Consider the following 24754-nt stretch of genomic DNA (forward strand, 5'->3'; position numbering starts at 1 on the left):
ATGAAGACAGCCATTGCAATACATAGTTCTAACTTTCGGTATCTCTCTCACCTACTATTAGCCAGGAAGACCCTGAGTCTTGTTCACAAGACCTGACCTGTCCAGACTCTATCTCCTGCCTCACCTCTCTCCTTTACCCGCCTTGCATTGTGTTCCAGAATCTACCTGTGGGTCCACAAATACTCCAGGCCTTTGCTCACCTCCCAGCCTTGCTGCTCCTTCTAGCAGGAGAGTCCTTCGTCTTCTCTTAACTCATCATTCCCCTTCAGGGCTCTGCTGAGGTTTGACCTCTGCCAGGAGACTCCCTGGTCTTTCCCAACTTCCCCACATTCCACCCCACCCCATCTCTATCCCCAGGCTTTGGTTAGCGGATGCTCCTCTAAGTTCCCACCTGCTCAATAATGCTGTGGAGTCCTCCCTCAACTGTCAGACAACTCCACATGCCAGCGCTTTAATCATGGCTCAGCTCCCAGCCCAGGGGTCACCACAGGCAGTGCTCAATGGGTTATTTGTTGATCAAAACAATAAGGCAAGGATCGATCCCAGACTGCTTCTCTGGTCAGAGCTCTTTCTGCCACCCATGAAGCTGTTTTCTCAAAGAAGGAGATTTCATTTGCTGGAGCAGCCAATCATCCTTCCTGAAATAAGCAGGGCCCCATCTTTGCTGCCAGCTGTGCTGGGCTCTGATACAGCTTCTTCTCAGATGCTTTCTGTTTCTGCCTCAGTGACTCTCCAAATTTCACTTTTATGCTATGTTCATCTTTCTGTGTCTTTGTGTGTCTCTCTTTTTCTGTCTCATTCTATCTCCTTTGCATCTCTCTCTCTCTCTCTCTCTCTCTCTCTCTCTCTCTCTCACACACACACACACACACACACACACACACACACACACACACACTCTGAGGTTCATGGGTCCCCAGCCTCAAGCTGCCTCCCGAAACTGAGGTGAGTGCAGAAAGACAGGTGCCAAGTGACTGGAATGAGGTTTGTAGCCTCATGGTGAGTTCAGTGCCTGGAACATAGCAGGTGGTCAACAATTGTCTTTTAAATCGCATTGCAATTGTCAGGAATGCATTAGCCGTAAGATGATAAGAAATGCATTGCCGGGGTCTCAATTGCCTCATCTTTACAAAGGACAGTAACAGTATTTACCTGCCTGCCCACCTTTCAGGGTTATTACTAGGTTTATGTGAGGAATTCATGTGAGGAACTTGGCTTGGAACTTCCCAAGAGTTGGTAAAATGTCTCGCAGCTGTACGCAGTGAGAAAGGAGAATGGCTAAGATGCAAGCATGCCAGGGTCATCCATGTGCTGTGTGTGGTGCCTTATCCACGTGGGAGTCTCGCTGTCATCTTTCCACAGGGCTGAAGGTGATCGTGGGGGCCCTGATCCACTCGGTGAAGAAGCTGGCTGATGTGACAATCCTCACCATCTTCTGCCTGAGTGTCTTTGCCCTGGTGGGCCTGCAGCTCTTCAAGGGCAACCTCAAGAACAAATGTGTCAAGAATTGCACAGCTCTCAATGAGACAGCCAATTACTCCTCTTATGAAGAACGCGAGTGGAATTTCTGCCGTGGTGACGCAGGTCTGGTTGGCAAGGGGTGTGAATCTCCTGTGTACATGTATAGATGTATGTTTTGGTTCCTCCTTCCTGCTCAAATGCTTCTTCTGTGTTGAGTTTTACTTTTGGGTCCCCATTTTCTGTTGTCCAATGTCCCTTTTACAAGGAAATGAGCAATCAATTCAGGGGCAAGTCATCCTGCTTCTGCTGGGAGAGGCTGGGAGCTGAAGTCACTGCTCAGCTTTCTCTTCCCAGATGGGACTTTTCCCCTTCTAAGTGTCCCAGCGTGCCCACTGAGTTCACGTAGCCAAGAGAACTCACCTTGCTCAGGCAGAAGACTTAAATGGTGCTGCCTTTACCACCCAACTCTTCAGTTTTAGGGTTCAGAACCACATGCAAATCTCCCATTTCTTCCTTTCTTTTGCAGACTTCTATATCAATAAGACAGGTACTTCTGATCCCCTACTGTGTGGCAATGGATCTGATGCAGGGTGAGTGTCAAACCCATGACATAACGCCAATGCCCAGTAGTCATTTTTCTTTCTTGTCATCAGCATTTTCTGGGCAGAGACTGGGTTGCAGGTCCTGAGGAAGATGTAGAAATGAGTAAGTCATGGCCTCTGCCATCCAAGGCTCATGGGGAGGGAGTGTATGAGTTAGCTTTTGCTGCGTAACAAACAGCCCCAGATTTTGTTGCTTAAAATACCAACCATTCATTTAGCTCAGGATTCTGTGCATCAGCATATTGGGCTGAGATCAGCCTGGTATTCTAGCATTGACTGGGCTCATTCGTGCATCTGTAGATGATGGACAGATTAGCTGGGGGCCAGCTGATCTAGGATAGCTGGGGTGACTTTTTCTGCTCCATGTGGTCTCTCATCCCCCATCAGACCAGCCTGGAGTTGTTCTCATGGCAGAGGCAGGGTTCCAAGAGAAAGAGTGGAAGTGTGCAAGTTCTCTTGAGGCCTAGGTTTAGAACTGGCACAATGTTACTTCTACTGCATTCTATTGACCAAAGCAAGTCACAGCCCAGTCTAAATCCAAGGGGTGGAGAAATAGACTCTACCTCTTGATGGGAGAAGCTGCAACATCATATTGCAAAGGAGTGTGGATACAGGGAGAGGAATAATTGTGGCCATTTTTTGCAAACAGTCTACCCCAGCAAAGAATTAACATTTATTAAATATATTTTTTGTCAAATGCCCCACATTTAATCACTACAATTCCATCAATGGGTTTCATTATCCTCATGTAACAGAGGAAGAAGCACATGCATCAGACTTTGCAATTTCAAATTTTTGCAGAGACCAGACACGTACCAACAAATGAGAGGAATGGGCTGTGTGGGAACCAGGGCAATGGGAGTTCATGCCCCATTTAAAGGGGACAGCCACTGTTCAGTCCAGCTTTTGGTTGCTGAGTGAAAATGTGGGTCCACTGCTTCTAGCTCTTTCCACTTTTAAAACAGAGACGGGAAATTTAGATTTTCATGTGAAACCTCCCAGCTATAAACATTGGCTACCAATTCCCAAAATTGTCTCTATATTGTAGGCCAAATAAAATATTTCTGTAAGCCAAATTCAGCCTGCAAGCTGCCAGTTTGTGAGCTCTGATTCATATACATGAAGATGCTACACTGTGAAGAACCAGTGATATGCTGGAGGCTCCAGGGGCTGGGGAAACACAGCGAAGTGATGGTGCAAGGCAGGGGAGGTTAGGGAAGGTTTCCTGGAGGTAGTAGTTCAGGTGAGAGTTGAAGGGGAGACAGGATGTCTCCAGGCTAGGTCAACAAGAGATGGTTTGGATGGAGGCCATTCCAGATGGCAGAACAGAATGTGAGACTAAGCAAAGGGGTAGGGGATGCCTCAGGCCTGCCTGCTGCTTTGACCACTGGAGCAGATGTGAGCAGAAAGGGTTCAGGCAACAGATAAGAAAGGCTTGCCTCTCCCATCTCCATGGGTGGGGGCCTGGAAGATCAGAGCCCATACAATCTCATTCCCTGAGTAGCTGACAGCCCTATATTGTGGAATTGGGTGGGACCTGTATGGAGCTCTGCCTTAATCATCTCACTAGGAAAACAATCTCAGATAAAGCCGAAGGGTGGGGGCAAACAGGAGAATTTCATCAACATAGGCTCCTTGGCCTCTTTCTTCACAATTGCCCTTGGCATTTGGTTCTTTGGCTCAGGGAGAGGATTGTTCAATGTCAGCTTTCATTTGCTTTTGACTTAAATTTAAACCAAGGACCCTCTTAATGTCCTTTTCCTGTCTGGATAATGGCATTTCTCATGGCAATGGCTCCAGAGTAGCCCAAGCACTGTCTGTGGTGAAGTTGTGGGGTCGATCCATGGAGGCCAGACCTCCTTCTGAGCAGGTCCTGGTCAGGTGGTGAAGGAGTGTTTAGAGCTGGGCCGGCAAATGGAGGCCAGCTAGGACAATGGCATGCTGAAAGGCATTCTGTGAAAACCAAACCGGTGCCTGTACTGGGCCATGGAGAAGCAGAGCCCTGAGCAAAGGTCCACACTGGCCAGTGGCAATGCAACAGGAAAGCCTGGTGTCTTGCAGTAGGGAACGAGTCCTGGGAAGTACTTTATTTTCAGCATTCTTTCACATATAGTATTCAGTCCATTCTTTTGGAAGCTTCAGGTTAAAAGCAGCAGGAGTTTCAATTTGCATTTTACATATCCTATTTCCCATGCTAAAGGCACCACACAAGAGGCTTTGCACCATGGTCTCCTGTCATTCCCAGAGCAGTTAGCTGTTGATGTGTAGCAGCTACAGTGGGGTTCTAGGGAAGACATAGAAATAAGGCTGCCCTCAGAGCACGGTAGCAAACCTACAGGTGATGGGTCGACCAGCTCCTTAGGAGAGCAAACCAAGAGGTGATTTTTAAATGTGAGTCTACAGACTCTGGGAACCAAGGTTGGATATAGAATTGGGATTGATTGTAATCAAGTTGGCAGGATCCTAATCAATTGTATGGGTCCTGGGACTGAGTGTTCTCGTGGACGTCTGGAATAAGGAGAGCCCAAGAGAACTGTGTTGCCGGAGGAATTCTGGAGGAGTAGAATCCTAAATACAACACAGCATTACTGTTTCCTGGAGCAGGCCCATCCCACTGGGATGGATGAGAGCACCTCACCTGCCCCGAACTTAGAGGTATTTCCTGACCTCAACTTACCTCTTTATTATGAGCAAGAGTGCTCTCCTAAGAGAGAGAGCCCACCCCCGGGCTCACAAAATAGTCCTCTTCAGTTTGGCCTCCTTCATAGGTCAGTCTTCAAAGGCTACTTGACATTTATATGTTTCCTTTTAAATAAATACGTTGGCATCTGTATGATTTTAGGAACTGACTTATTCTCCCTGAATCCCAGCTTCCACATCTGTTAAAAAAAAAAAAAAGAGGATTGTGAAGACAAATTATAGCATTTGTAAAGCACTTAGGAGAGAGAGACAGAAGCACACAATATGTGTTCAGTAAGAGAAAAATGTTGCTTTCATTGTTATATATAATTGGTCAGTGAACTTGGCTAATATGAGTCCTCCTCTGATAGCTCTGCAGGTGATGACAACTGGCTCAGGTTTGAAGCCCACATAATTGATACTGATTCTGCCTCCTCAGCTGTGGGCCATCAGCTGGCCTTCCCAGGCCACTCCCTTCTGCATGAAACTCTGAAGTGATAGTATTATCATCCCCATTTAATAGACAATAGAAACTGAGACCTAAAGAGACTAAATGTCCAAGTTCATCCAGCTCGTAAGAGGAAGGCCAGGCCTTGAACTCCAATCTTCCTGCAGCCCGAGGCTGCCTTGCTCCCAATAAGAGAGGCCTGCACAATTGATGATGACCTTCTGTGTTCTTGCTGCAGCCACTGCCCTAAAGGTTATTTCTGCATGAAAACGTCTGACAACCCGGATTTTAACTACACCAGCTTTGATTCCTTTGCTTGGGCTTTCCTCTCAATGTTCCGCCTCATGACACAGGATTCCTGGGAACGACTCTACCAGCAGGTATTGATCTGCATGTCCCCAGACAGACTTGGTTGAAGGCTGAAGGGTCAGCTCCAACATGGCTACATTTTTTCTGGAGGCACCTGACAACATCAGGGGCCCAAGTACTCTGAATATATGTCTCTCTTCTTTCTCTTGAATCTGCAGACCCTGAGGGTTTCTGGGAAAATCTATATGGTCTTTTTCGTGCTCGTCATCTTCCTGGGGTCTTTCTATCTGGTCAATTTGATCTTGGCTGTGGTCACCATGGCATATGAAGAACAGAACCAGGCAACCATTGATGAAATTGCAGCCAAGGAAAAGAAGTTCCAGGAGGCCCTTGAGATGCTCCGGAAGGAGCAGGAGGTCTGTGAGAGGCGGAAGCTTTGTGAAGCCTGTTACAGGCTGTATATTACTGGGTACAGGTCTAGACCAGCCACTTAGGTTAAGGCTGTCATTCTGGGGAACTTTAGGAAGAGTCATCTTACTTGAAAAGCCATCGTACGTCAGTTTTTCTGAAAAAAGAGCGTGAGTGCAGATGTAAGGCAACTGACGGATGCTCTCAAGAAGGAGAATGAAGGAAGCAGGACGAAAGGGGAAGAGTTCAATAAGAAAGGTGGCCTGCGCTGAGACTACCCTCAGCCTGATCCCAGGGGAGCTCTAGGGGCGTGACTTGTACCACGGAGTTAGCTCTACTGTGAGGCAAGAGGGCTGGCGTCTGTACCCCCATACCTGCCCCAGCCAGGTGTAGAATGGCAATTGTCTGCAGAATACTGCAGCTGTGAGCCATTAGCAGCTAACACTCAAGCAGCTGGAGATGAGTGTACTGACCTGGTAAACGGGATCTGGGCAGGACATCGACAGGGTCTACTCCCGGGTGTGAATGAGGGAGGTGACCCACAGGTGGCTCTTCCTGCCATGTCTCAATCCCACCATTACCCAGGTGTTAATCCTGACCTCCCCTCTTTCAGAGGTCCTCACCTCTGTGACACCCCATGGCTGGGGGACACATTTATGCTAAGCTCAGCCAGATACTGTTGGCTACAGCTTGTGTTCTCTCTCCTTAGGTGCTGGCAGCAATGGGGATTGACACAGCCTCGCTCCGTTCCCACCCAGGATCACCTTTAGCATCCACAAATGCCAATGAGAGAAGGAACAGAATGAAGCCAAACGTGTCAGAGGGTTCCACAGACGACAGCAAATCACACCAATCTGAGCCTTACAACCAACGCAGGATGGTAAGGGGCTCAGGTTTGTGCTCTAAGGATTCCCTGCCTTTGCAGCTGTCACAGACAGTAGGTTGAAGTGGAAAGAGGTTTGTAACAGGGAGATAGCTGGAGGCAGAGAGACTAGGAGGATGCTTTAGTAATGTCCCCAAAATGGTGGCCTAGACTAGGACAGAGGCATTGTGGATGGGGGAAAGGGGTGGATTATAAAGACTTTTATGAGTAGGGGTGGGATCCGAAAAGACTGGGACTGTGGAATGTGGAAAAAGGAAAGGAATCCAAAATGGCTATTAGGTTTCAAGGTTGGGGAATTAGGTGGGTGGTGATTCTAAGACAGGAGCATTGGAGGAAGAAACCAGGTTTGTAGGGAAGGTGGTGAACCCATTTTGGACACGATAACTTTGAGGTGTCTGTGGAGCTGTGGACATCAAGGGTCAGCTTCCTTCCGATACACTGATCGGCAATTCTGGAGCTGTGAAGGGAGGTTCTTGTCCATGGTACTGAAATCATTTATAAGCTTCTTTCTTACCTCATGCCTCAGCCCCTGCAGCTCAAAGTCCCACCTATTGTTGGCACAGAAGATCCCAACACCCAGCTCTGTGATACAGTCCAGCCCAGGAATAACTTCAGTACCTCAGTTCAGATCCTGGAGCAATTCCACCACCCCCATCATAACCTCTGACACCCACTCCTTGCTAACCAAGTTTCCTTCCACGACCTCCCTCTTTCTTGGAAGTCCTGTGTACCCCACATATGCCCCTTCCACAGACCTGAGAGCTATTGACCCCTTTGTGGGAGAACAGTTCCCACAAAGATAATATAGGAAAGGGAATAAGTATGGCTATTTTACAGGCTTTTTGACCCTCGGTTTCTTCTCAATCTCTTTTCCTGTGCTCATCTGAAGGATGCTGTACTTTTTGGAATATCATCTCTACAACCTTCAAACTTATGTGTGCATATAAGTAACACCCACACTTCGGCATTTATCAGAGCTTGTGCCCTTCCCTTCCTTGCTCTGCCTCTTTTGAACAGCACCTGGCATGCACAGGGCACAGTTCAGAAGATATTTCAAAGGGAATTTGACTAGGGCTTTGACAATCATAAAACAGAATGAATCACAGCTTCCACAGAAATGTCAATGACTCTCTGAATTGAGCTTTAATTTCCCACATTCAGTCAGCCCCACATAGATTGGCACCTGGATGTCCAATAATTGTTTGGCGTGTGAGCTTGTCTCTCCAGCGAGGCTCAGCTTCAAAGGGAAAAAAGAAGAATTTTGTCTCGTTAATTCAATAATACTAGATGCTTTGTATAAAGAGATGACTGAAACATGGTCCCTATCCCAAGGACTTCCATTCAGATGGAAGAGACAAATATAAAAACAGCTACGTGTTACGTACTATATTAGGGACACGTACATGGTGTTTGGGGAATAGAAGAGGAAATATGACGCTTATGGGGGTGGAGGTGCATTAGGAAAAACTTCACCGATGAGGGGATAATTGAATAGTAAATAGTGAGTAGGGATTCCTCCAGTAATTGAGGACTGGGAGGGTTTGGGGAGGACTATTTTCCAAGCAGAAAGAAGAGCATATATGTGCAAAGACAGGAAGGCACCATTTGGGTAGTTCTTGAATACTAACTGATTAGAGTTTATTCAAGAAGGAATTCCCTTCCTCTTTTCTCAGATGTATTGATGTGGCAAATAGACAATTGACAGTCTTTATAGAAAGCCATTTTTTGACCAATAGAAATGAGAGAATGGTTGAAGATAGCAGTTAGGAGAGACACAGCAGGGGTTTCAGGTAACATACAAGAAGCCGGCTGGCCTGCTTGGATGGTGCATTTTAATGCAAGTCCAATACTTAGATTCAGAAACCATTGCCTACCATAGGTGAATTCTAAAGTATTAATGACCAAGAAGGCACTATTTGTCAAATATGGGGCCAAATTTTTCTTCCAAGTGTCTTTATTGGTTAGCTTAGTGCCCAAGTGCAAATAATTCACTCATCCCTTTTTAATAAGGATTTTCTGACTCTGTTCCTTTGCTTCAAAAGTGGGAAGGATTTGTGGATTTTAATGAGTTCCATAGTCCTTGGATGTGTATTCTATGCAAAGAGTGCTCTGTTTATAATACCAGGATTGCAATGATGGTTGCTGAACAGGATTGGGCTCCAAATTATCAAAAAAGAAAACTTTAGTTCTGTATCATAGGAAGATAAGTATGGAAGACTCTCACTGACAAGATGTTCCAACTTTAGTAGTTTAATAAATAAAAGGAATTAAGGAAGGGGGAAATTTTCAGCAGTATGATCAGAATTTGGTAGAAAGCTAATGTTCAGGTTTTAGAAATCCTTTATATGACCCTATGGACAGAATTGATTACTTGTGATGGTCAGGTTTCCACAGTGGTCATGGGTAGTGGCCAACCCAGCATATTGACTCTCCAGGAGCTCTGGGCTTATGAATTAGCTCCTTTTCTCTGGCAACTGTATGCCACACAGTTCCCTCACAGGAAAATTTTGATGAGAAATGTTTATTGATTTGGAGGAATGGCATTATTCTTCCAGGAAATTAGGCTGTAACTCTCCCTTCAATCTCCCCATTGTTGACTGTTCAAAGTTTGCCTCAAGGGATCCTGCAACCTCATTACATTACAAAGCCCTTGTCTCCTTCACAGCACAAACACTCACATCGTAGGCTGAATCTAATGAATTGTAGAACCTAATTTTCACACAATAAAGTGCACTCATTCATTCAACAACCATTTACCAAGCCTGTTCCAGAACTGGATAGTGAGCATAATAGTCTCCTTAGGTCACAAGTTTGTCTGTGGAGCAGCCCGATGGTCAGAGGCTGGCACATCCGAGTGAGCTCCAAGGTGGTCCTCTGACACTATCTGCTGATCATAAGCATCCTATAATCTCTCATCCCTCCTGGCTTTTTCCCAGGCTGTGTCAAGAATATTCTTTTTCCTTCTTCTCTCCCCATGTTTACCGAGAATACGCCTTAGATCTGTATCTTTAATTTGCTGCTGGGAGGTCATAAGAATAAGGTCAAGGAAATGGGAGTGAGTAGAGGGCAGTGTTGAGCTCTAGATTTGCCTATAAAACCAGCTTCCAGCCTCCTTCTTTCCTGCTCCTCTGGGGCAATGTCTAGTCTTTCCTAGGCCTCGCCTCTGGGAGACGCCGGGCTAGCCATGGCAGTGTGTTCCATTTCCGGGCCCCTGCCTGCGACGGTTCATTCCCTGATGGGGTCATAGATGATGCAGTCTTTCTTGGAGATCGCGACAGCCGTCGGGGCTCCATGCTTCTGGGTGGGGGTGCTGGCCAGCCACGCCCCCTCCCTAGGAGCCCACTTCCTCAACCCACCAACCCTGGTTCAGGGCATGGAGAAGATGGACACCCCACAGTGCCCACTGGTGATCTTGGCCCTGGAGTCATGGAAGTCTCGGTGAGTTTGTGAATGTTCCAGAGTCTATGGGGCTGCCCTCCAGCTAGAGCTCAGCCCAGAAGCCCTGAATGTCACCCCTGGAAGGGTCCTTTAGCTATCATTCTGCCTAACACCTCCCATCTGCCGCCACTTTACAGACAGCAAAGGTGAAACCCAGAGAGAAAGATTGGGTTTACTGGAGGTCAAACAGATTTTCTGGTTTACTTTGCGGTACAATGAGACAGATTATTTTCCAGTTGATCTCTTTTTTTTTTTCTTTTCAGTGTTTCTCTGTCCCCACTCAGTACCACTGCTTTAGAGACAGGCGTGCTTGTTTTCTGGATGAGTATGAGAAAAATTGAAGGTTCTTCTCTTCCTGCCTGTGGGTCTGTGCAAGCTACCCTGGGCTTGGCAAATGGGACCCAGAGAAATCCTGGGAGGTACCCTGGACAGATGTTAGCAGAAGCAAAGTGTCCTTTGCTTTACTCAAAGAAGCAATAACTTGCCAAAATGCACAACTTAGGCAACAGTGACTAACTGACCAGCACTTTTTATTAATAGAATAATCATAGAGTGTAATGACAAACCAGGGGCTCCTCACTGGCGTGGGAGCCATGACTTCAGGTGAGCTCCCCCTCCAGGTACAGTAACGATGCTGCCAGGGCTTTTTCATTTACCCTCTCTGGCTAGCCAGGGGCACAGAGCAGTGTGCAAACAGACTTGTGAACAGACCACTGTATGGCTCTACTGACTTGATAAGTCTTACAGAGTTACCTCAATTCCATCTCTGATTGGATCTCAGGAAGAAACAGATGAGTCACTCCAATGGTCAAGTGGAGAGAGTTTAGTGGAGTATTTACAGAGGGGTGGGCAGGGCTGCAAGAACTAAGAAGGAGCAGTGAGGCCCCTAGAGACTAGCACAGTGGGAAGCTGCACATGCCTTGCCTGCAGGGGTGAAGGAAAGGACCAGAACCAGGACTTAGCAGGAGCTGCCTCTGTGTATGAGAGGTGGCCTGACAGAATTGGTAACCTCAGGTGGAGGACTGCAGTCCCAACCCAGCCACTGCCCAGCAGGGAAGAGCCAGGTGGTAGATACCAGACTCCTCTCTCCTTTCATCCTCTGATCTCCTATCTGTGCCTCCCAATGACCAAACTGACCAGACCAGAGAGTGACTGTGATACAGTTTGTACAAGTCACCCTCCCCAAGCACAGAGCTGGGCAGAGAAGGGAGAGTCGGTCTCCCAGGACCCACAGAGAATCACCAGCAGTCTTAAAGTCAGTCTTCAGGGCCCCCTCAGCTGTGCTTTATCATTCTAGAAAATGCTTCATTCAGGATACCTTGTTATTGTTCTCTAGATTGCCACTTAGATAGTCCAAACTTAATGCATTTTAGTTAAATTATTTAGCTTGTACAAGATTAACTCTTTAAGCCCTTCTGTGTCATGAGGACCTGGGTTTCAATCACAGCCATGCCATTTACCAACCATCACTTTTAGCAAGTCCTTAAATGCTTCAAGCCTCTGTGTCTCCCCTTGTAAGAAGGTTTCTAAATCGTTGAAGAGTTACATGTAATAATAAAGTACCTACACTTATATATATGTGTCTGACAAATAATAGCAATATCTACTAGTATCTTTTGTTGAGTCCTCATCGTTGGAAACTTTCTAAACTTTACGTTTATTAAGCACTTACCATATGCCTAGGACCTTCGTCTCTGGTAGGTGTGCAAATGCTTGTTAAACGTGGACTCTGAATGGTTTATGCAGTGCTGAATAGATGCTGTGGGCCTTGGACTCCCCACGGGCAGGTTATGTGTGTGTCTAGAGTTAGGAGCCTGGCTCAGAACCCAGACAGAACTTCCAGGGAAGGCAGAGAGAAGGAAGCATCAAAAGGATTGTGTCAGACAACTAACAACTGGACATTTAAGACACGCAAATGTTCCCTCAGAAAGAAAAGAGATTGTGTGGAATTAGAACTGGGTTGTATGCTGGGGAAGGAAATAGGCCTATTAAAAGGGAAGTTGAGAAAGTTGAGGATTCCTGTGGAGCAGGAATTCTGTGTAAATGTCAGCTCCAGAAGACATCTCATAATGACGTCCTGGCCCACTGTTCCTTCTCCCTTTGGTAGAAACCTCCGAGACCCTTGAGGTAGTCCCGTCCCCACCCTGGTACCCAGATCCAGGGGTTTGCAGAGCCTCAGGTGAGCCTAGGTCACTCTGTTAGCTGCAAACCTGGGCTCTCGTTGCCCCCCAGCTCTGTCCTGAGCTCTCACCCCAGGTTCAAGCAGCAGCCCAGTTTCTCCAAGTACAACTGCCTAGGATCATAGTTTCCCTGGGCAACTCACAACCACAAGAGACTGACCAATAAGAAGCTGAGTGACCTATCTTTGCCACTGAAGACTTCAGGTTGGGGGCATGTCCTGACTGTTTGTCTTCCGGCAGGCATTTGATGCAGGACAGAAGACTTTCTTATCAGCAGAATACTTGAATGAACCTTTCCGAGCCCAAAGGGCAATGAGTGTTGTCAGTATCATCACCTCCGTCATCGAGGGTAAGTGCTCCATGTACCAAGCTGTGATGAGTCCCCAGGTGAGCAGCAGTGGCGATGCCCCAAACCCACATCAAAGGGCACCGACCTCTGTGTCCTGGGATACTCAATACCCCTTTGTGTGTGTGTACCGTTGGCCCCATTGACCTTAATGAATGTGAGTTTTTCTTAATGTGGATCATTTCTCAAAAACAATAAATGACATGTCTGGATCCATCTCAAAGTTGTTCAAATTAACAACTGCTTTAAAACTAGATTTTAAAAAGTGATCCAGCGGGCACCAGAGAATGCAAAGCTACCACTCAGGTGTGCGAGATAGTTAACAACCTTTAATTTTCAAACATGGCAAAATTATCCTGCCATTTTCCTGGCTGTAACTTTTATGGTTATAACTTATGTCTCAAGCCCCACTATGCTGAGCATTGGAAGATAATTTAAATAACTTCAGTCCATTTGACTAAATTCTCGTTGACTCAGGGTTTCATCAATCGAGTGGGAATCCACATAGTCTCCCCAGGGATGTGTTTAAGTTTTGGTTGCTTACAGCAAGCCAAGGGAACAGCACTGGGTCACGGCCACCTGACACTCAAGTTCCTAAAGACCGTGGCTGCGTCCTCCTCACCCTGAGTACAAGGCCTGTCTTCTTATCCAGGCTTTATTTTGCCTCAGGATATGGAAAATATGGCCTTAGCCATATCCAGTTATTTATCTCCCTTAGACCAATATAAAATGTTGTGGGCTAGAGGCGGGAGAAGGGAGCTTGGATGTAAGTATTTTCCTAAGAAGGGCCCCTGTGTGCTCTCCTTCCAGCCCTGGGCTAAATCCTAACTGCACAGGCTAGACAATAGAAACCAAAAAAAAGAAAAAAAAATCAGGCTGTACCAATTTGTAATCCCATCAACAGTGTATAAGGGTTCCCTTTTCTCCACAACCTCACCAATGCAACTGAAAAAAAAAATTTTTTTAACGAGGGATTTGAAAACAAAGCCAATCTGTGCCTTACTTTCTAGGTGAAGCCAGAGGTGGCAGGCTTTAGAGAGAGACCCACATGCCCAGCGTGGCACAGAAATTGTAGGGTAGAATGGACTGGTAACGTTCCTGTGTAGAGAAGGTTTGAGGGAGCCGTGGAGAGTGCCCTGTGGCCCCAGCGTGACAGGAGAACAACTGGATGGTGACCTCGACCCCATTGGAGGCTATGGACGGAAATGAGTGAGAGCCTAAAATAGGGAATCTGGAGAGGCAAAGAGGGAGCAGCCATCTCCATGGCTCTCCCACCAGAGACCAGATGGGAATTACAATGACTCAGATGAAATACACTTGGCAAAGATTAATGACTAGCTCAACCCTACACCAACCATGAGCCCCCAGAACTCAGATACAGCTTCAGATAATGAAGTCGTAGCAGACATTGAATTCACCAAAACGAAGTCCTCAGGTTGGCTACTTAAAGTATAAATTGAATGCAGTTATGTGGGGGGAAACCCATAATGTACGTTTCTTGCATTTCTGAATTTGTCTTTTGAGAAATGTGTGCACATTCCAGTGACAATAGTATGTATAGACTCTCATAATCGTTTTTCTCATTGATAATTATTTAACAATCACTTTTTACTGTAATAGTGTCTGCACACCTAACATTTTTCATGGCTGCATAAAATCCACCATGTTGCTATGCCCAGGATTTTTTTATTGGCCAGGCGATTGCTGGGAATTCTTTCTTTTCTTTCTTTCTTTCTTTCTTTCTTTCTTTCTTTCTTTCTTTCTTTCTTTCTTTCTTTCTTTCTTTCTTTCTTTCTTTCTTTCTTTCTTTTGCTATTAGTCATCAAACAGCAAACATTAAAATACAAACAGCTTGCTTTTTTATTTACTTGCGAGGGCTCTCAGGAAGGAGGGAGGCTTCCTCCTTCCCTCTTTTTCAATGTGTTTACTCATCAACAAATATTTGTTGAGCACTTCCTATGTGGCTGGCATTGTTCCAGGTGCTGGGGATTCAGTGGAGAGGAAGACAGAAGCCTGTTGTCATGGAATCTATACCCTGGAAGCCAGGGTGTACAGGGTGTACAGATGATAAACACAAATAGATATTCAGGTAGTGATAAGAAGTAGGAGGGGGAAATTAGGCAGGGAAGGAAATGGTGAGTCGGGGTTTGCAGAAGAGGCTATTTTAGATGAGGGGGTTGTAGAAGGCCATTCTCTCTAAAGAAACCAGAAATCTGAATGAAGTGAGGGCATCAGCCTTGTGAGAACCTGGGAGAGAGCGCCAGACAGATGTATTAGGTTGGTGCAAAAGGAATTGCAGTTTAAAAGGTTGAAACTAATTGCAAAAACCACAAGTACTTTTGCACCAACCTAACATTTTGCAGAAATGAGACAGGAATGAATAAAATGGGTGTCCCAATTTAGAGAAGAACAAAGGAGGTCTCGGATGGATGAGAGGCAACAGAGACTAGGTTAAGAACAAGCCCTGCGACCCAACTGCCTGGGTTTGCATCCTGATTCTGCCACTTATGGTAAGCGGTGCGATCTTGGGGCTCCACGAACCGCCCCAGTTTTCTCCTCTTTAAAATATACACTAGGTTGTAAATTCCACAAAGGTGTATCTGTTTTGCTCACAGCTGGCTCTTCAGTTCCTAGAAGAGCAGTGCCTGGCACATAGTTGGTACTCAACAAACAGTTGTTGAATGAATGGTGAATGCGTGTGATACCCAAGGTGATGGGGTGGGTGCAGGGGAGTGGTACTAATTTATAAAGACCTGAACTGATGAACAGGAAGAGAATAAGGAATTGTCAGATATCCTAAGGTAGGACAGACTTTCCCTTGAGGAAGATAGTCTGAGAGGAGGCTGGGAAAGGCAGGAGAAACAATGACATTTTTAAGAGAATCTGGGTAAAGGTGACCTTAGGTTAGGTCAAAGACGTCAAAGGTTTTTGAGCATAGGGCAGATGACCTGTAATCTGTCTGGACATTATTTATATCTACTATGCCCATGAAATACAGGAAAGATGTTTGAGGCTGTCAGAGCTGTGATAGGATTTACAAAAGCTATATCTTTGGAAGTGATTGTGCCTGAGAAAGTTTGGCCCAAGCCAGTAGAACTTGGTAATTCCCTGAAGTCAGGGTGCATTGATCCTTTATGCTTAGCATGCAAGCTAAGACGTGACAGTTGTCAAAAGCAGAATAAGAAGCAGGAGCACAACAGCCAGCACGATCCAGCCTCTGCCCCGATGATGACTGTGAGAGAAAGACATAGAAAAGCTATTGCTGGGGTGCTGAGTGTCTTGAAGGAGAGTGCAGGACACTAAGGGAAATACGGTAAGTTAAGCCAGGGTTAGGGACGTATTCCAGACAGAAAGAACAACAAAATCCCTGAAGCAGAAGACAGCATAATACTTGAAGAAATGAAAAAGCCTGATGTAGCTGGAGCATAGAGAGCAAGGAGGGGAGGGGCTTAAAATAAGGCCAGGGAGGTGGACCGGAGCCAAACCCACAGAACTTCCTAGATCATAACAAGGATTTTGGACTTCATCCTAGGAGCAGTGAGGGGCCACTGAAGGGTTGGAGGCAGGGGAGCTACATTTGCATTTTATAAAGGTTACGCTGAATGTGTGTAGAGAATGGAATTAAGAGGGTGAGCGTGTTGGCAGGGGAACCAGTTGGGAGGAAACCAGATGAAAGATGGCAGTGCCTGGACGCTGAGTGGTGGCAGAAGGGACGATGGGAAATGGAAGGATTTGAGAGCCGTCTAAGGGGCATAAGGTTCAGAACTTGGTGGTTCACATGGTTCCCCTATAAGCAACTGAAAGGATGCTGGTGCAGTGACAGAAAGGGGACATGTTAGGAGGAGAGGGGATTCACTGGGAAAAGACGAGAGGAGAAGATTATGAGTTGAGTCTGGGACATATTGGGTGTTTCACCCTTGAGACATTCAGGTAGGGAAGTCCAACAGGAAGTTGGCTTTATGATAAATGGGACTAGAAATTAGAAGACGAGGGTGACCTAGAGACACATATTTGAAAGCAGATTGAATATAGATGGTAATGTTGCAATGGTGCAAGTATTAATAGGTAAATAACAAAGAGGGAATTGAGTAAGGAGCGAAGAAGGCCTGGGACAATTTCCTAGGAAACTACCATAATGAATGATTGAGCAGAAGAGATGGAGCCAGCAAAGGAAGTTGGGAAGGAATGCCTGGAAATCAGAGAAGACTCAGAAGAGTACAATGCAGAGAAAGGGTCTAAATTCTTCCAGAAAGAACAGAAAGGTCCAAAGAAGCAATGCTATAGAAAGATCAAGTAAGATCAAGCCTGAAAAGGGTGCAGGAGCTTTAGTCACATGGATGTCTCTGGTGATTGAGCAAGAGAGGATTTGTGGAGCACAAATTCATGGAGTAGGCACAGGCCACATCGGAAGGGGTTGAAAAATAAGTGAGAGGTGAAGACATGGAGACATTGTGTATAGACAACTTTTTCAAGAAGTTTGCCTGTGAAGAGGAGGAGGTAGCAAAATGACACTAGGGTGTGAGTAGAGTTAAAGGAAGATAGTTTTGGTTTTCTTGTGTGACTTTTGTAAAAGTATATTTACATGCTTTTGAGGAGGATCTGTGAGAATGGGAAAGGCTGAAGATGAGGAAAGAAAGGGAACATTCAATAGATTCCGGAAGTGGCTGGCAGAAGAGGAAGCACAAGTGGAGACGTTGGCTGTTAATAGGAGAAGGGACACTTCTTTCGTTGTCACAGAAGAAAAGAAGGCAAGTTTTTTCTGGATTAGCTTTTTGTAGGAGATTCTTTTGGGGAGGAACCATAACCATGTTGCAAGCTAGCAAGGGCATGATTCTTTTAGCCTCTGTATCTCCAAGACAACCAAGAGCAGCAATGTTCCGGTTGTTTACAAGGCTGTGTCTTGCTGTTCTGCCTCACAGACAGGCTGCTTCCCACCACAATGGCATCTCTGGAAGATTCTTCACTCAACATTGCTTCCTGTGCTTCTTTTTAGTGTCAGAGAGAAGTGGAGAGGGGGAGATGAAGGTTGGAGGAGAGAGGGGGAAATGAGAAAGAGTAGTCTGGAGGACTGAAGGAGTGGACTGAAATAGAGAAACATGGCAGGATTCCGGGGCACTGACAAGTGGTGACTCATGAACCGCTAGTGGGGCCTGTCAGCATGGATGTGTACTTTTTCCAACCAGGTCCAGCTGGTTGGATGCAGGTGCAGAAGTAGTCTGCACATTGGGCATATTAAGGGTTGGGGTTCTGCCAGGCAAGTACAATGGAGGGGGAGAGGGGCAAAGGAATTGAGGACGTCTGCAAAGGAATAGACAGAGGAATGGACATGAACTCTAAGCGGGGTAAGTGGAGAAGTAAGGACATGACATAGGTGATGAGCAGTTAAAAAGGGTAGGGTCCGTGGTTTGGACAACTGGATGGGGACAGAGACTGGATTGGAGTTGCTGAACTGAAGGAACTTCAGAAAGTAGGCCATGGTCCTCAGAGAGAAGGAGGACTGAAGTGGACAGTGGAGGTGGTTACTAGTCATGACAAGGTCTAGGGGAGGTCCCTGGGAAGGGGGTCTGAGGTGGCGCATGGCTGACACCTGTCACTGACTACACCTGTGATGCAGAACTCGAGGAGTCTGAACAGAGGTGCCCACCCTTCTTGACCAGCTTGGCTCAGAAGTATCTGATCTGGGAGTGCTGCCCCACGTGGGTGAAGCTCAAGACGCTTCTCTTTAGGATTGTGACGGACCCCTTTGCGGAGCTCACCATCACCTTGTGCATCGTGGTAAACACACTCTTCATGGCCATGGAGCACCACGGCATGAGCCCCCTCTTCGAAACCATGTTCCAGATAGGCAACATTGTGAGTGCACTGGCAGCCGTTGCCCATGCCGTCATGGCTGTGGGGCTTTGGGTGGGGTGGCAGCATGCCCACATCGGTTGGACTATTGGTCTAGCTAGCTGAGAGCAGTGTGGTAGGGTGTGGACACTGACTTCAGGACGCCAAGTCTAGAGGACCAGGCTGGGCTGGTGGGAATTGCTTTGGGATAAATGAGCAGAGGGAAGTGGCCTGAGGAAGTGGCCCTGTCCTAGGGGCCACTCCATCCCCCTTTACAGAACTCAAGACAGCCACTTGAATTCTCTGGATCTCAGCTGCCTCTACCTTGAAATGAAGATAAATGTCACTTCCCCTTTTAAAGATAATTTGGGACTTGCCAGTTTCCTTCCAGAAATGGAAAGAGAAAGGCGAGCATATTTCTAAGAAGTGAGCATAGACCACAGAGGGCTTTGTGGAAGAGATTGTTGGGCTCACACCCCCATTTTACAGTTGGAGAAGTTGAGGTGAGAGAGAGAAAGTCCTTTACCACTGAGACAGAGCACAGTGCCATTTTTAAAAGGAAAGAAAGGCAGGCATTTCTTGGTGCCTACCGCGAGTCAGGTACTTTGTAAGTGTTATCTCAGAGTCACAGCAATGCTATGAGATTATCATCACCCTCACAGTCCAAGAGAGAGTGCTAAAACTCAGAAAGGTTAAGTATCCTGCCCAACGTGACACAGCCGAAGGTGGAGCCAGAGTTGACCCAGGTTTCTCTCGGGCACAGGACCTCAACCCCAACCCCCACCACACCACACTCACTTGCCTACAGAAGGCACTCGATAGATGCTCTTTGAATCACACAGTTGCAGTCTGGGGGCATTTGGCAAGTCCCGTAAACTCTCAGCCCGTTCTGTCTCTGTAAAAGGGGTGCAATAACCTCCATTTCCCAAGCTGGCAAGAGGCTTTGATGAGAGCAAAGGAGAGAAAAGCCCCTGACCCTGATCTCTGCTTTCTTCTTACCTGCCACGCTTTCCTGCTGGTTGTTGTGTGAACCGAGCCGGGTCCTGACCTCTCTCAATGTCAGAATTCTGTCCTAAGACAATTAAAGACACTCGGAGATGAAAGTCAGAATCTTAGACACAACGTATTACTTTTGTTTTTGCTAATAGCTATTATTTATTAATGCATTACTACGTATCTGCCAGGACCTTTGCTAAGACCTGCACGTTCATTATCTCGGTTTTTATGCCCATTATACAGATGAGGAAATTGAGGTACAGAGAGGCTGCATTACACTTGTCCAGGCTTACACAAGCTAGGAAATGGCTGAGTTGGGATTTTTATCTGGGTCTGTGTTGCCCCACAATCCATGCTTTTAAACTACTGAACCAGACTGACTTCACATTTCCCTAATTCTGTAATCATTATTATCCTAGTAATTATCCACTTACTCCCCTTCTTCACCATTCACGTGGAAACACTGAAGCACGGGTTCTATTGCATATGCCCTAAGCACACTGGTCCAGAGCTTTCTCTCTGTTGCCACATTGAGTGTTCCCATCCCCAGTCCTTCGGGAGCCCGCAGATCATACAGAAACTGCATAAGAGCGAGGTAAAAGGATTTGTTGTTTTACAAACAAGCCACTTCCCTGCTGCCCTATTTGTCATTGCCCCCGGCCCCACGGACCCGGCTGAGATGGATCCTGTTTCCATCCGCAGGTCTTCACCGTGTTTTTCACAGCGGAAATGGTCTTCAAAATCATTGCCTTCGACCCCTACTATTACTTCCAGAAGAGGTGGAACATTTTTGACTGCATCATTGTCACCATGAGCCTGATGGAGCTGGGTGTGGCCAAGAAGGGCGGCATGGCGGTGATGCGGTCCTTCCGCCTGGTAATGTTCTCTCGGGGACTTCGGGAAACTGCTTCCACATCCAGGGCGGTGCAGCCCTGGGAACAGACGCTGTCCTTTGGGGACCCCACCAGACAGCTCCCTCTTCCTTTCCTGGCCCTGTGGGAGGGAGCCAGGCATGGCTCTTGGGAGCTGGAGACTTGGTGCTTTCCACTTACTCAAAGTGGAGGTGTGCCTTCTCCCCTCCAGGCCTCGGTCCCCTCATCTGCGCCAAAGGGGGACTTCCCAGCACCCTCCTGTTCTCTTAGGAAACAACAGCAACAAAGATAATCATAGCGGCTCCTGTTTCTTGAGCACTGACAATGTGTCAGGCACAGGGCTAAGCCCTTGACAGAACAGGCCTCATGTTATACTTAAAACAACCCTGAAAGAGAATGGCTTTTAATATCCCCACGGATAGGTGAGGATAACAGACGCAATGTGGTTAAACGATGACCCAGAGTCTCCAAGCTCCCGAGCAAGCGAGCAGCAGACCTGCATCGCAAAGCCAGGTTGCCTGACTCCAGAGTTCCAGCTCACAGAGCTCATCCTCTGACTCCCTGGTGTCCCAAACCACAGCCCTCATGTTTCACACACCTTAAAATCTGCCACCTACTAGCTTCTTGGCTGGGCTTTTCTCCAAACTCAGTTCCGGGGTGCCCTCTACAGGAAGAGTTCCCCTAGTCAAGTCGCTGCTGCCCCATTGCCCACAGGCCACCCAGTCTTGTAAGAGCCACATCTGTCAGATCCCAGGGGAGTCTGGGGTCACTGGGGTCTCCCAATTTCCCAGGCCATCTGGAGGAAACGTGGTGCCTCGCTGACTCTTGGGAGTGGGCAAGAGGCCCGAAGAAATGGCAGGGTTTGTTATCACGGGTGTCTTGTTCTCAGTGCTCTGATTGCCAGCTGGCGGCCCCGTGTCTAGCTTTAGAGAGAAATGACTAAATGAAGGAGAGAGTGGCCAGCAATCTCACTAAGTCCACTTCTAGGCCAGAAAGTCTGCTTGGGGCCTTATTGGGGGGCCAGCCACAGCACTGGAAATGGTTTAGCTGCCTCTGGGGTAGCACACTCAAACACCTACAGGACCTACAGGAACCATGCTAGCCAAGGAAGAGATTTCCACCCTGGATATTTGTCCCCTGAAACAGGCAGGGATGACTCAGTTCAGCCTGGGCAGACCCAGCACAGAGCCCAGCTCCAGGAAGGTTCATGTACATGGAAGTCAGGGTGACTCCTGCCAACAGGTGACCCTGTCCATTATTGTCAGTTGCCAATTTTTTATGAGAAACTAGAAATTCAGATTTTTAGGTGAATATGTTTAACATTGGCTAGTAATTCAATTTTAAAAACCACACACACTCTGAAGGCCAAACCAAGCACGCCCTGGGACACATTTGTGCCATGAACCACTGGTTGAATACATCTGCCCGTGCTGATGGTGCTGTCACCATCCCATGGAAGAGAAGGGCACGGTGGGCCCACAGGGCTCCTGGTCGGTAACCTGGAAACCTGAGAAGGTCAGAATCCAATCACATTTTTGGAAAAACAGATATATCTAAGTATCTAGAAAATGATGACAAGAGACAGGCACCTAGGCCCTGGAGAGCCTGAAGTTAGTTTCCTAATAAAATGTGAACATTTTTGTAATACTTGGGGAAATACAAACTTGGTGTTTTGAGGTCTATGTGCTACGTTTGTTCTGCCTCCATGAAGCCTATAGACTCCACCAAAAATAGGCAGATTTCCTCCACAGCCTGGGCCGACAGAATTCTCCCCCCCACCTCCCCGATCCTAACAGGCCTATCACCTCCCAGTTCCCTAACTATGCCCACCAACCCCACACTTTCTTGGGTCTTTCAGTCCTCTTTCACCCCCTTCACTTCCCTCATTACCTGGTTTAGAGTTCACGGTTCATCGATATTATTATGCTCTTGAAAACAAATGTAACCACCTTTCCCCTCTGCTCCTTCACATTTTTGTGTTTGACAAAACCGTATCCTAGAGATGAAGCCAAATATTTCCCTTTGCCATGCCTATACCTGAGTTGTGGATACTACTGCAGAAAATTCACACAGCCCAGCTCATGACTTCCATATTTTTCTTATTAGTAGGTTTTATTGTTAAAAAATAGTTTTAGATTTTTTCAGAAACATCGAGCAGATCATACAAAAAATTCCCATAACCCCCCATACACACACACACACACACACACACACACACACACACACACACACAGAGTTTCCCCTATTAATATCCTCTTACATTAATTAGTATGGTACATTTCTTACAAGTAACTCTTCAGTGATTTCCCATGGCTCTGAGAATAAAATCCGGAGACCTCGTGGTGGTGTACAAAGTTCTGCGTAATCAGGGCCTGCCTACCTCTTCAATCTCCCCTGCTCATTTTGTTCCAGTCAGAGGCTTACTTTCTCTTCCTCACGCATAGCAACTGTTCCTGCCTCTGGACCTTTGCACATGCATTCCCTCTGCCGGGAACACTTTTCCCCTAGCCTTAGCTCATTCCTTCTTATCTTTCCTGGCTCTCATCACACATCACCTATTCAGAGAGGTCCTCCTCAATTGCATTATCTAAAGTTGGATTCCCTCACCAAATTAATCTGTTTTTCACAATTTACAATCATCCTGACATTCCATGAGACAAAAACCAGAGTTTTTTTGTTTAGCATTCTATCCCAAGGGCCCAGCCCAAGGCCCAGCACATACCAGAACTCAATGAACACCTGTTGATTGAAGGAAGGACGGAAAGAAAAACGTAGGGAAAAAAAAGTAAGAAGGAAGAAATGATCATTCTGTCTTCATTCTTGCGTTTTCCTCCCTCTCAAAATAGCATCACCTCTTTTCCCATCTTTTAAAGCCTACTTCCATTAATGTGTCTATTGGTCTGTTCTTGTACTGATACCACACCATCTTAATTACTGCAATTACCTTGAATATGTCTGTCTGGAAGGCAAGTCACCCACCTTGTTGGACTTCTTCAAGGATATATTGGCCCCTGTACTTCTATATTCATTTTAGAATCAACTTGCCAAGTTATGTACCCCCATACACACAAAACTGTTTTGTTTTTTCCCCTATTGAGACTACAATAATCTATAGATCAATTCCGGGAAGAAAGGTAACCTTTACATCAGGTAGTCTTCTGATCTATGACAATAACATACTCTCCATTTATTTCACTCTTTCAATGGTTTATAATTTCTGCATGAAGTTTTATAACTTTCTCCATTAAAGATTTTCTCCATATCTTTTGTTAGATTTATGCTTAGATATTTCCTAGTTCATTATGCTATTCTAAATGAAATCTATTTTAAAATATATTTTTCTGTGTGTGTGGTGTTTTTTTTGTTAGCACTTTGGTAGCATTAGTACTTTTGAATTCAGAAACCGCTCATTAATTCTAACAGTTTACCTATATAATCTTTTAAATTTTTGAACAGTCATATTGTATGCAAATAATGACTTTTGTCTCTTATTTTCTAATCCTTATATCATTGCTTCTTTTCATTACATGATCATGTTAATTAGGACATCCAGTACACTGCTGAAACAATGTGTTCATTCTCTGTTTCCCCGAAAATAAGACCTAATATTATATTAATATTATATTACATTACATTATGTTATATTACATTACATTACATTATAAAGACCAGGTCTTATATAATAGTAAAATAAGACATGGTTCTTCTATTAATTTTTCTCCAAAAGACGCATTAGAGCTGATTGTCTGGCTAGGTCTTATTTTCGGGGAAAGACGGTAGCAACACATCCTTGCTATTTTCCTGACCTCAAAGAGAATGCTTCCAATATTTCACCAGGTCTGATATTTGTGGCAGGTTTTTTCAAAAGATTAAAAAACATTTATTGGTGTAGGAAGTTCTCTGTTATTAAGAATATTTATCATGAATGGATAGTTAATTTTATCAGACAGTTGCTCTGCATGTATAAAGATAATCACAAGATTTTTCTCCTTTAATCTATTAAAGTAATGAGTTATATTAATTGATTTTCTAATGTTAAGCCAACTTTGCATTCCTGAGGTAAACCCAACTTGATCGTGATACAGTTTTTGTACATTGGAAGATTCAGCTTGCTAAGAATTTGCTTAAAAATTTTATGTCCATATTGATGAGTAATATTTGGCCTATAATTTTCCTTATTTGCATTTTTGTTGCCAATTTTTAGTATACTAGTTGCCAAGTTATGCTACTCTCCATAAAAAGAGGTGAAAAATATTTCTCTTCTTCTACACCCAAACTTTGGGTAAGGGCAGAATTATTTGTT

At 45.8% G+C, this 24754-nt stretch overlaps 1 protein-coding gene across 1 annotated transcript in view; it reads left to right on the top strand.

Moving 5' to 3' along the window:
- Positions 1 to 24754, top strand: part of SCN10A (sodium voltage-gated channel alpha subunit 10) — a 76825-nt gene that overhangs the window by 19053 nt on the left and 33018 nt on the right. Inside the window, exons 6-14 of the mRNA XM_074312595.1 lie at positions 1363 to 1584; positions 1988 to 2051; positions 5429 to 5570; positions 5718 to 5915; positions 6617 to 6787; positions 9935 to 10228; positions 12649 to 12757; positions 18369 to 18607; positions 20282 to 20455. Of these exons, the coding sequence (XP_074168696.1) occupies positions 1363 to 1584; positions 1988 to 2051; positions 5429 to 5570; positions 5718 to 5915; positions 6617 to 6787; positions 9935 to 10228; positions 12649 to 12757; positions 18369 to 18607; positions 20282 to 20455 (1613 nt within the window). The remainder of the gene's footprint in view (positions 1 to 1362; positions 1585 to 1987; positions 2052 to 5428; positions 5571 to 5717; positions 5916 to 6616; positions 6788 to 9934; positions 10229 to 12648; positions 12758 to 18368; positions 18608 to 20281; positions 20456 to 24754) is intronic.

The sequence above is a fragment of the Rhinolophus sinicus genome, linkage group LG10 (genome assembly GCF_036562045.2).
Source record: "Rhinolophus sinicus isolate RSC01 linkage group LG10, ASM3656204v1, whole genome shotgun sequence".
Taxonomy (NCBI): domain Eukaryota; kingdom Metazoa; phylum Chordata; class Mammalia; order Chiroptera; family Rhinolophidae; genus Rhinolophus; species Rhinolophus sinicus.